The 12,825-nt window shown below is 35.8% G+C and overlaps 1 protein-coding gene across 1 annotated transcript in view; it reads right to left on the bottom strand.

The window, feature by feature from the left end:
- Positions 1–1,352: 1,352 nt before the first annotated feature.
- BAG4 (BAG cochaperone 4) overlaps positions 1,353–12,825 on the bottom strand; it is a 36,564-nt gene continuing 25,091 nt past the window's right edge. Inside the window, exons 3-5 of the mRNA XM_051975524.1 lie at positions 6,070–6,324; positions 4,802–5,083; positions 1,353–4,066 (exon numbers count right to left, since the gene is read on the bottom strand). Coding sequence (XP_051831484.1) covers positions 3,578–4,066; positions 4,802–5,083; positions 6,070–6,324 — 1,026 coding nt within the window. The 3' untranslated portion in view covers positions 1,353–3,577. The remainder of the gene's footprint in view (positions 4,067–4,801; positions 5,084–6,069; positions 6,325–12,825) is intronic.

The following is a 12,825-nucleotide window of genomic DNA, read 5'->3' as shown; positions in this document are numbered from 1 at the left end:
CCATATTGATTTTTATAATTGAACCTGCATCTTATTTAAAACCACTTTTCTATGTCCTTGAGTTGAACTTAAAAGTTTAGCTTTCCCTCTGAGTTAGCTTAAAGTTAATTTAAGAGCTGTCATCTCTCAGACACTTCTTAGATGTTTTAGTCTAACAAGTTAACTTGTTTCTGTCCCCAAATCATATGCTCTCCATCCATCGTTGTCTGTGTGTAATTAACAGTTTTTCTTCCAATAAGACAGTAAGTCTGCTAGTTGTGACCCCTTACCAAAGGCTACAAGATGCAGATAGGTCCCACAAATCAATTAGTTATTTCTTAATAGACAGAGGTGGTCACTAGCCCCATGTGGGTGCTCATCTCTTTCTTTGATGTAACCAATCATATTGTTTTCCCAAGCTAACCAAATCTGTTCTTTGCTATGTACTTACCAAAACTATATGAAGGCTAGTAAACCCTATCTCATGGTCTTTAGTCTATGTGAAGTTTGGCCTAAAGTGAAGTTCAGCTTCACTTTATACATGAAGAAACTAAGACTTCTAATATCACACAATTAGTTCATGCTAAGACCCAATACTATAATCTAAGTCTCCTTATTACTAATTGTGTGTTCCTAATTTTCATTAATAGTCTTCTCTATATCCTTTGGATGGATGGATATATAGATATATAGATAAGGTAGAGAGATAGAGTGATAGATTTTATGGATAGTCAACGGAAGACATTTCTTGCTATACTGAAAATAGCCAAAGTAGCACTTGGACAGTTCCTATCTAGGGTCTTCCTCTCCTCCTCCTCATCTGATGTCTTAAGTGGTTTTGAAGTCAGTGTCTATAATTTTTTAAATCACTTATGTTCCTATTGTTCATAATAGGAGCAATATACTGCAGCAAATTTATATCTAACATGTTCTTCCATTACCCTTTATAAGAGCTCATATTTAACAAAAAAAATCTACTTTGCTGAATTTAACAAGTGCTTAAAGCTTGGCTTACATTCCAAAAACTAAAGTTGAAGATATTTTTAGATTATTACTTCCATTAACAATGACAATCAAAAGTTGATTTATTAAACCTGTAAAAGCATTAGAAAAAAGCGCTATTCTCTTCTCCCAAAAGGGAAAAACAAAAAAACTAGGCAGATCACCCATTTTTCTCCAATGTTTCCAACTACCTGGCTTGCATTCAAATTAAGTTAGGTCATTACAGCAATTGCATTGGAAAAATTTAACAATGACAATATAGAGAACAAGTAGAACTCTGCCCCACATGTTTCTGTAAAGTTTCTCTCTTCCCCAAGAATTTATGGTTTTGTACTTATAACAAGAAGCAGCTTCATTATAAAGAAAACTCATTTGTATTTAATAAGCCATGTCTGAGTAACTTTATTTAAGATTCAAGTGAAAATGATACCCAACAGAATATGGCACAGACATCAAAAACTAACTTTAAAAAAAATTTGTATAAAACAAGCCCAGGTTTTAATGCAAACATTCAAGGAAACTCTTAATTTTCTAAAATAAACATGTCAGTACTGGCCTTCCCAAAAGCTGAACCAGCCCAATAAATCAGGGACACCATTATCACCTCTCAATTTCTTCTTAGCTACTAAAGGAACGACTAGCTTAATTTTTTTTTACCTTAAGTTTTTTTTTTCCTGCACTTGTATTCACTGCTTACAATTTGGTGTTCATCTTTTATTCAAGCAAGTTGTGAATTTGCCTGAATTATCTAATCATCTTACACAAAACCCAGTCTTGGGGAAATAGTACATCACATGCTACAGCAAGGAAGAAATGAATCATTTTATTCTTCTAGCCCCTGGCGACTCACTGTATTCTTGAAATGATGTCTGAATTAACTTAAACATAGCTTTAGGACTCTTTTCTGTAGTGTTGTCTACATTCAGGTTTTTGAACTGGAGCTAAATATATAGCCCTGAAATAAATTATGAGTACGTCCAATGGTAAAACCACTCATCAAAACTACACGTAATAGTATGAACTAATACCCTTCTCATCATATAGCAGGGTAGAAAACCATGTTTTCCTTTTAGTAGATATGTGAGGCTGTTAGCCTACATAATGCCACTGCTGCACTGCTAAGAAACAGCTAAGTTTTTCAATATACTGAAATTCACCACAGATGATTAAATCAGCATATTTCACAATTCTCTTTCTTAAAAACAGCCCTGCAGACCACCCAAATCACCATGGATGGTTATCTTTTTTTCAAGATTTCCTGCTGAAATTTGGTGCTGAGGAATAACTGAGCTAACAGTGGCTAAAGACTTTTGTTTAAAAGTGAATCCTACCCATACAATTAATTTGCTTTCAGCAAGACTGGATAACCATGTATAATTTTTAGAATATGAAAAAACCATTAAATTTTCATTCTAGCTATATGGCTGATTTTCTTCCTAAACTTTCACAATTGGCTTTCACACTCATTTTTCATAGCTGTAAACTGAACAGAAACCTATTCTGTTCATAGAAATACTGAGGACAAAATTAATAGTTTGAGTGAAGAGTGCTTTTAACCAAACAATCATGTTTTAATCGAGTTTATTATTTCTTGCAGTCACTATTTTTAGTCACTGTGATGTTTCATGTCTCACCTGTGGTCATAGTTCTCTATACAGAAGCAGCAAATGTATATGTTGTAGTGGAAAACAAAATTACACTGTGTGAAAAAGGTAATTTTAAAGTAGATCTTCACCCAAATCTCATTCAGATGTAAAAAATAAAAATATTTGTGAACACATTCGCTCCTAAGTTAATATTGCCATATCCAAATTCTGCTTCCACTATACTACATTTCATGGGCAAAAATTCCAACCTAATGATGATTTGCACATAAGGGGAAGAGGGAAACAACAATTCACAATCAAGAATATCACTAAACATTGCAATATTTCCAAGAGCTGGAAAAATATGAACTAATATTCAGAGATGTCACACTGACAGGCTATCAATGTGGTCTCTTGTATGGTCACTTTAAACATATGACTACAGAGTGCACCAAATAGAGAATGATACATTTCAATCTGCATGACCAGATTTATGGAGCTATAAATAGCAACACAAGACAGGCCCAAGGAGGCTCAAGTCCAAACTATAATTTACACATGGAGTGCGTGTTATAAAGCCTTCACAACATACAAAATTAGACAAGTACTCCAGCTCTTTAAAAACAGTGCCTGTTTGTTTCAGATTATATCCAGCTTCGCTGGCCTGGTTCTGATAAGCCTGTTACATAAAGTGAATTTCCCTTCTGCTGAAAAGAAGCCTGTAGACATCCTTAGATGCCTTCAGAACTAGTGGTTGACTTGGTAAAGCTGATGGTTCCAGAGTTTCCTAGTACATTCATTGGTCTGAAACAACAAACTGAAAACAATTCGGAACCAAAATGTCCTTCCAAGTCTTTTGCCACTTTTTTTTTTAATATTTTTAAATGAAGGAAAATTCAGCATTTATTGCTTCTTATCATCAACAGCAGTTTCAAAGGGACAAGAATTAACCAAAATCAAGAGATCTTTGGTCAAGTTAGTAACAGGCTTGTACTAGTTGCACATCCATCTCATAATGCTTCTTCTTCCAGTTTTTCCAGTATGGCCTGGATCTTGTAAACAGCCTCTTTTCTTGCCTGTCGAATAGTGTCCTGGCCACCAGTTTCAACTGAATCCAGTTCCAAAAGCTCCTTGGTTAGCATTTCTTCTAGAAGCCAGTATGTCTTGTCTGTCTTTTTCCCTACAAACTTGTCTACTTCTTGTTCAAGATATTGGACTTTCTCTAGCACTTGTGTGATTTTTTTAATACCTGGTGGTTGACCTTCGTCTGAAGATGAATGATCATCAGGCATTTTGTAAGCCAGATCTTGACTGTTGGGAATTCTCCTGGCTGAGTTACCGTACATCTGGGGTTGGGCACTATACTGAACTTTGGAACTGAAAAGGTCCGGACTACTGTTGTTCATAGTTTCCGAGGAGGATTCGTACTGATGGACATCGCTGGAAAAGTTGTTCCGACTCACTCCTTGCTCTGGCTGGCTGTGAGGGTATGAGGGATCCTTGGAGGCAGGGAAAAAGGGGGGGAAATTAGTTTTAATAGGGATCCATCAATGCCAAGTCTCTTAGTCCCCATCTTAACCACACTACCTCCAGGAGGCCAAATGAAGGGTCCCCCCAATAACAGATTTGGACCTCCCTCAATCATTTTAAAGTAACACATCCCTAAGCTGGTACAAGGGAGTGGCCTGTCCAAAGCAAAGGACAGAAAAGGGGCAAAATCTGGATTCTGTCCTCTGAAGCAAATGAACATCATCACCACCTCACAATCTATCCTATGACCTAACAAACAAGAATTAAATAGTCCTTTCCCAGTAAGCTAAACTGTGAGACAAACTCCTGAAAAGGAACATATGGGAAAGTGAACTTAGGTGAAACTTCAATTCCTTGATAATTAAAACATACTTTTTATTATAGAATCCATGCCCACTGACTTTTGTGTATATAGATGATCTGAGGACTTCCAAATGTAGTCTCCCATATTTGGAATGACTATCATCTATGAGTTAATATTCTGAAAGTACTACAAAGAAATCTAACCAATTCCATGTCTCTTTGGAAAAAGCAGGAAACTGAGTCAAAGCTTTTAAGAGGGTAGAAGTTAGCACCTACTCATCATGTTTTTTACTCAAATAAAGAGAAACATTCATAATATTTCTTACTAACAAAGATAAATGCAATGCAGACATTTATTATTCATTCCTTCTTAAACATGCAATGTTTCCACATATCTTTACCTTGGAATCCTGGGTGGGAGGGGGCGGTGGAGGTGGTGGGGGTGAAGGAGGTGGCTGAGAAGATGCACTGCTGGACCATGACGAAGTGGATCCTGACATAAAATAATTCCCAGATTGTGCTGAGGGTGGAGCTGAAGAAGGCCAAGAGTAGCGTGTTGTCATTCCATAAACCCCAGAGGAGGTCCATACTTGCTCTTGCGTTCGGAGGGGTGGTGGTGCTGGTGGCGGGACATTAGGATTGCCATCCCCATATGAGTAATGGGGATGGGCCATTCCTGGACTCTAGGGTAAGAAGAGAAGACCCATTACTGGTCATTGCCACCAAAGTTGAGTGAAGATACGAAACACTGCACTATAAATGAAACTCCACAGACTCTCAATTTTGTAAACTATGCCAAAGATTTAGGAGCTTTGGTGTTATACAATAGGGTTTCTTACATTTTTTTCCACTTACAACCCCTTTTCACTCAAGAAATTTTTGGGTGATCCTGTCGCCAAGTTGGTTCTGGAAGCATTTGTGCATGCACAGTGCAAAATGTGCAAGTACTGCCAGAAACACCTTGGATTCATTACATGTAGCATTTTTAATTAAATTTTTGGTCAACCCTATGTGAGGTCAAGACCCACAGGTTAAGAGGCTTTGGTATAAAAGAATAAGTAGAAATGGCAGTTCTATGGCTTCTATGAATTATACAGAATAATTCAATACCAGCTTATCAGGAACAATGTACGCACCCACTATAGTGCTCTTCTCTGAAAAACTAAATGTAAAAAACAAATCACAGCCAAAATTACAGAGAACCACAGAAAGAAAGAAATTCAAATTTCATTCAATCTTTTCTTTTAGAGATAAGAAAAGTGCAAACACTTGGAGAGGTCAGGGAGTTATCTAAGCTGCTAAGTGGTAACTGTTGAGTTCAAATCCAGATTGAGCCCAAATCCAATAGCCTCTCTTCAGTGTACCATGTCAATATGAAAAAATACCAAACAAAGGCCAAATCATTCAGGATCAAGGGTTGAACTTCAGTTAGTTCGTAAGAGCTTTGGTTTCAAAATTTCATAGGCAGATCAAGACAGATTCCAAACAGGGGGAGAAAACAACTAGAGGTTTTTAAAGCAGCAGTACAGAACGACTATCAGATACATTTCTAGTATAGCCTGAATGTCTGTAGTGTCTTCTGGAGTCAGCACCACTGTTAAAGAAAGGCACTCCCTCTAAAGAGCTCAAAACCACTGAAACGAATTTTTCACTAATAAAAACTACTCACCTGTGACATAGGATATCCTGGAACATGCCCCCTCAGAGGAGGTCCTTCGGTCTGACAGTCTTGCTGGGGATAAGTCCAACGAGAAACAGGGGTTGGGCTGTTGCCAGGGGAATGGTAAGTGCTTGGAACATCCGTAGGATAAGGAGCTGGAGGATGTCCAGAAGAATAGTAAGTCCCAGAATATGAGGATGCAGTTGCGCCAGGGCCTGTGGGGTATGGCGGACCATAAGCTCCATTTGTGTATGAATCCATTCCCTGAAAAACAAAGAGAGAAAGACTACCAGTTTAAGAGTTCAAATAGGATGATTATACCCGACCTGAAAAAAAATGAGAAAAAGGAAGAATCTGAAAAGATAGCGGCAGTCAGACAGAGACCTCTGATGCATTTGACTCTCTATCACATCCTTATCATCTCTTCTGAGTCTGGCATAGTTTTCTGTTCTTGTTTGTCCTTCATTCTTCAAAAGGACCATAACGTCAAGGAAGGGATGCCATGACGTGTAAGTGAAGTGGATTTCAGTGAGAGGGGAGTGGCAAAGTCACCTGCCTCCCTCTGCCCTCCAGGGCTATCTAGGTCCAGTGGCCAGTCATGGGTCAAGACAACTGGAGATGAGCCCAAATGCATTAGGAGACCCTGTTTTTTTTAAGCTAAGGTCTTTCCAGGTCTGTTTATCTGAGGCAACACCCATTCATTCAGTGGTCTAAGATTTAGTAAGAAATGAGGCAAAAGATGACCTAGTTTGTCAAAAACAAACAAACAACAAAAAAAAAAAAACACTTGTGAGAGAGACTCTCGGTCTCCTTATACAACACAGGCAAGAAACCAGAGTTATAGACCAAGAGTAACAGGTAATATGAAATCATTGTATTACTGTCATAATGTGAATGTGTATCAGAGAAGGGTGTTAGTGAAAGGTTGTTAGATTCAAACACCTTTGCATTTTTGCTATTAATGTAATGATTTACTTAGGTAACAGATTTAGATCCTCCTAATGCTATTTTTTTGGGGGAGGGGAAAGATGGCAAAGGTTAAGTAACTTGCACAGCTAGTAATTGTTAAATGACTGAGGTGGGATTTGAACTCAGATCATTCTGATTTCAGGAATGGTATCCTATACCATCTTTAGCTGTCCCTCCTAATGCCCTTTAACGTAACTAATTCAGAGATCCAGACAATATAAAAAATATGTTCTAAGCTTTTTATAATTTTAAACATCAAATACCCCAAGTTTCTTTATTGGTACCTCTTATTTTGAGGTTATTTGAGATTATTATAATCTGTAATAATCATTTCCAAGCATAAGTGTCTTCAGTCACGTGCATATATGTGCGCAGACACCCCTTCTATTTAAACAATTAGTATCCCCACACCCTCATACAAATACTTTAAAATATGCAAAATAACTGAATATATTGCTAAATAAAAATCAGAATATAAAAATTTTTCTTTCTTAGACAACAAAATTACAATTCATTAAACAACTTCAGATTATGACAGTCAAATCTATTAATTAAAAAACCCAGTTTGAAGCACAAACTCTCAAGTACTATTTAAACTGTGATGAGCTTAATAATTTTTAAGTATTTTGTTGAAAGCTAAACTCAATACAATCAAATTGAGTTAGGAACTTTAAATTTAAATAAAGTGGAATTTTTTAGCATCACCTAATTTCTGATTTATTTTTTCCTCATATGATCATAGTATATATACTCTATTCTCTTAGTTCTTTTTTTAAAACTGCATAATTTTGTCAAGTTTTTCTATATTTGTATTCTTCATATTTGTTGTTAATGATATTATATTTCATTACATTTTGCCCCTTTATTTCATCATTCCCCACATTTAAAAATTATTTCAGTTTTTTGCAATTTTGTATAGAATCCATTATACCAGTTTACCACTGTTCATTCCGTAGGGTTGGTTTGTATATATAAAACAAAGAGATCTCTACACAATGTAAAAACAATAAAAATATACTTTAAAAACCGACTAAGCATTATAATTATCTACTCTATTCCAGGCACTGTAGTAGATGCTATAAAATATAAAATAACAAAATTGTTAGGGAGAGAGGACACCAACAGATGGAGGAATCAGGAAAGGCTTCCTATTAAAGTGATACTTGAATTGCATCTTAAAGGAAAAGAGGGATTCTATGAAGCAGAGATTAGGAAGGAACAATTCTAGATGAAAATAGCCAAAACAAAGGCACAGACATAGGTTGTAGAGTGTTATGTGTGAAAAACAATAAAGAAAGTCAGTTTCACTAGACTATAGAATGTGGAAATGTAATGAGGCTGGAAAGGAAGGTTGAGTTAAAGCTTTCATTTCCAAACTATATAATGATTAAACAACTTCAAATTATAAGATAGTCAAATGTACTGTTAAAACCCAGGTTGAAGCACAAATTCTCTATTTAAATTGTGATGAAGTTAATAATTTTTAATTATTTTGTTAAAACTATAACCCTGTTGTGCAATAAGATAATTGTATAAATATGTATGCCTACATTGGATTTACCACATATTTTTACCATGTTTACATATATTGGATTACTTGCATCTAGGGAGGGAAGGTAAGGTGGGGGAAATTAGAACACAAGGTTTTACAAGGGTCAATGTTGAAAAATTATCCAAGCATATGGGTTAAAAATAAAAAGCTTCAATTAAAAAACACCAAAAAACCCTATCTTAACTCTGAATCTGAACACAATCAAATCATCTTTGTAACATAATAAGAACCATTTCTCAAGAGATAAGTGATCACATGCACAAGTAGTTTCCAAAATAAGAAATTCAATTATGGAATATTATTATTCGGTAAGAAATGACCAACAGGATGATTTCAGAAAGGCCTGGAGAGACTGACATGAACTGATGCTGAGTGAAACGAGCAGGGCCAGGAGATCGTTATATACTTCAACAACAAAACTATATGATGATTAATTCTGATGGACCTGGCCATCTTCAGCAATGAGATGAACCAAATCAGTTCCAATGGAGCAGTAATGAACTGAACCAACTACTCCCAGAGAAAGAACTCTGGGAGATGGCAAAGAACCATTACATTGAATTCCCAATCCCTATATTTTTGCCTGCCTACATTTTGGATTTCCTTCACAGGCTAATTGTACAATATTTCAGAGTCCGATTCTTTTTGTACAGCAAAATAACGGTTTGGTCATGTATACTTATTTTGTATTTAATTTATACTTTAATATATTTAACATCTACTGTTCATCCTGCCATCTAGGGGAGGGGATGGGAGAAGGAGGGGAAAAATTGGAACAAAAGGTTTGGTAATTGTCAATGCTGTAAAATTACCCATGCATATAACTTGAAAATAAAAAGCTATTTATTATTTAACAATAAATAAATAAATAAGAAATTCAAACTATTAATAAATATATTGGAAAAAATGCTTCAAATTATTAAAATAAGAGAAATGAAATTAAAACAACTCCAAGGTTACACTTCATACTAATCAGATTGGTAAAGTTGACCAAAAATAAAGGAATAACAAAAGAAAGGGCAGTGGGGAAAATGGCACATTTCTAAACTGCTGATAAAAGATAGGAATTGGCACAGATATTCTGACAAGCAATTTAGAATTATGACCCCCCCAAAAAAATTATTAAACATTGTATCCTTTGATCCAACAATACTGCTACTAGATCTAAAGAAATCAAAGAGAGGAAACTCCCATACGTGCAAAAATATTTATTCAATTCAATAAGCAAATACCTATTATGTGCTATAGGTGCAACTTATAGGGGAAGACAATATATAAGGAGTCTGAAAGGAAAATGGGAGGCCCACCACCAGGGGTGGAGTTGAAACCATACCAAAGTGCTAATGAAAAGTGAAGTGAGCAGAAGTTCCAATCGTTGCCCTCTATGAAGGAAGGCTTTAGCACTCTGCCTTCCAGCCCTCCAATCAGAAGAAAAAGAAGGCTAAAAGAGATGTCCTTTTTTAGTAGCCAAAAAGGAATCTATATGGCTGCTCATTAATTGGGGAATGACTGAATAAACTGTGGTACATGTCTGTAACGTAATACTATTACTACACCATGAGAAGTGAAAAATGGGATAGTTTCAATGAAACCCAGCAGACATGTATAAACTGATACAAAATAAAGTGAACAGAATAAGGAGATTAATTTATTCAACAACACTATAAAAACAAAGAACATGAAAGACTTAATAACTATCCATGATTCTAGAGGAGTGTGATAAAGCATGCCACCCACTTGCTGACAAAATGAAGGAGACATAAATTTTCTTGGATGTGGTCAATCCAGGAATTTATTTTGCCTGACTATACTTGTTACCAGAGGAGGTTTTTTTTTTGGTTTGGTTTGGTTTGGTTTTATGGAGGGGAAAGGAGAAAGAGAAAAGAAAAATAGATTAATTTTAAAAAGTTGGGATCAGGGTTAAAATTAAATATAGTAGTTGATAGTTTATCTTTGAGTCTTAGAAAGCCAATGGAATTAAGATCTGCACTTAATTTTAAAAATCCCTTAAAGGAAAAAGGACCCACATGTACAAAAGAATTTGTGGCAGCCCTTTCTGTGGTGGCAAGGAACTGGAAACTGAGTGGATGCCCATCAATTGGAGAATGGCTGAATAAGTTATGGTATATGAATATTATTGTTCTATAAAAAACAAGTAGGAGGATGATTTCAGAGAGGCCAAGAGAGACTTACATGAACTAATGCTAAGTGAAGTGAGAAGAACCAGGAGATCATTATACATGGCAACAAGAAGACTATATGATGATAAATGGACATGGCTCTCTTCAACAATGAGATAGATGATTCAGGCTAGTTCCAATGATCTTATACGATGAAGAGAGCCATCTCTACCCAGAGAGAGGACTATGTATGGATCACAACACGCCTTTTTTGTCATTTGCTTGTTTTTTTTTTCTTTCTTTTTTGATCTGATTTTTCTTGTGCAATATGATAAATATGGAAATATGTATAGAAGAATTGCACATGTTTAACATATATTGGATTACATGCTATCTAAGGGGGTGAAAGAAGGGAGGGAGAAAAATTTCTAACACAAAGTTTTGCACGAGTGAATACTGAAAACTGAAAAACTATCTTTGCATATAGTTTGAAAACAAAAAACTACTTTTAAAAAGAGACAAGGGGCAGCTAGATGGTACAGTGGATAGAGCACCAGCCCTGAAGTCAGGAGGACCTAAGTTCAAATATAGCCTCAGACACTTAACACTGACCCTGGGCAAGTCACTTAACCCCAATTGCTTCAGCATTTAAAAAAAAAAAAAAAAGCAATATGACAAAAATGACATAGTAAAGTAAGTAGTGAACTGAATCAAAATTATACATGTTACTAAGATTATGATTTAAATACATGGGTAACCTTTGCTAAATCCAAAAAAAGATCTGTTCCCAAGATCACCTTCATGACAGTGGCCAATCACATTAGAGTCAGAAATTTCTTGAAAGAATCATGACCATATTAATTGGCTAGTATCCTGTATGACTATGTAGTTTAAATTGTCTGTTTTCTTTCATTTTCATCCTTGAAACTATTTCCTCCTATTTTCCCAACTTTAAATTCAAAGATAAATATATGCCTGGCCTTGAATAAACCCCATGGTCCTTGGGATCAGAACTATGGTTTTCCGTATCACCTTTCTTAGATAAGTTTAAATGGATCAGGAAACATTCCAATCACATATTCTCGTTCTCCTCACCACACTGTGCTCAAAGATCCCAAAGCAAAAATCTAAAAGTGAAGATAACAGGTACATCTTGTTCTACACATCAAATGCCAAACAGGAACATTCCTAAAAGGAAAGAGCATCCTTAATACATATCGGAGATTAGACATTTCATTTACAAAAAAAACGAATGCAAGGAAGCCATCTTTGAGAAAGCCGACACACCACCATGCCAATTTGGATGCAAATCTGAAGGACTACAGCACCCTTTTTCTTAATTCCAATTTGCTATAAAGAATTCCCTTGATAAATTTCTTTTGGAAACATCTTGTGTAAGGACTTTTTCATTTTCCCCTCTACAGAGCAGATGTTGAATTATTACAGGATGATTCATTTGGAGAGGCTTACTTGTTAAATGTAGAAATTGAAATGGTTAAGAAAAACTAATCAAGTCTCATTTTAAAGCTTTTTAAACTCAGAAAAGAAACCTCATTCAAACTGCCAGTGGCCCTAATTTACAATTGTATATAGTGCTATAAAAATCCTCAGAATGCTTTTTGTTGTTTTCAATAATACTTTCAGCATATATTCCCAATAATGTTATTATTGGGTTAGAGAATAGGATTTCTGAGGGGATAACTTTTACTACATATTGACAGACTTATCCCTAAAAACATGCTCTAAGTTTGCAATTAGACTAATAATAAATAAAATGCACTTGCTTCTCCTCAACTCCATCAGCATTGAGTTTCATGGGTTTTAATTATTTTTGTCAATTCGATAAGTGAATGATAGTATGTGAAGTCCGGGTTAGCTCCCTGTTGACTCCAGGATCAGTCAGAGTCAGGAACAGCAAAAGTCCTTGGTCTTTAGGGAGAGAAGTAAACGAGATGAACAAAGCTGCCACAAGCTCTCTGCCTCCGACCTCCTTTCTCCTCATTCTCCTCCAAAGTGACTCTGGCTTGTCTTCCTCTACCCCCTAATCCCTCCTACAATTAATTATCTGTACACACCAAAAGATCCAGCTAGCACACAAAAGTGGGAAGGTCCATTTTCCAAGCA

This window comes from Antechinus flavipes, chromosome 2, assembly GCF_016432865.1.
Source record: "Antechinus flavipes isolate AdamAnt ecotype Samford, QLD, Australia chromosome 2, AdamAnt_v2, whole genome shotgun sequence".
In the NCBI taxonomy this organism is placed as follows: Eukaryota; Metazoa; Chordata; class Mammalia; order Dasyuromorphia; family Dasyuridae; genus Antechinus; species Antechinus flavipes.
The sequence above is the reverse complement of the archived record's forward strand: the minus strand, read 5'-3'. Positions and strand labels throughout refer to the sequence as shown.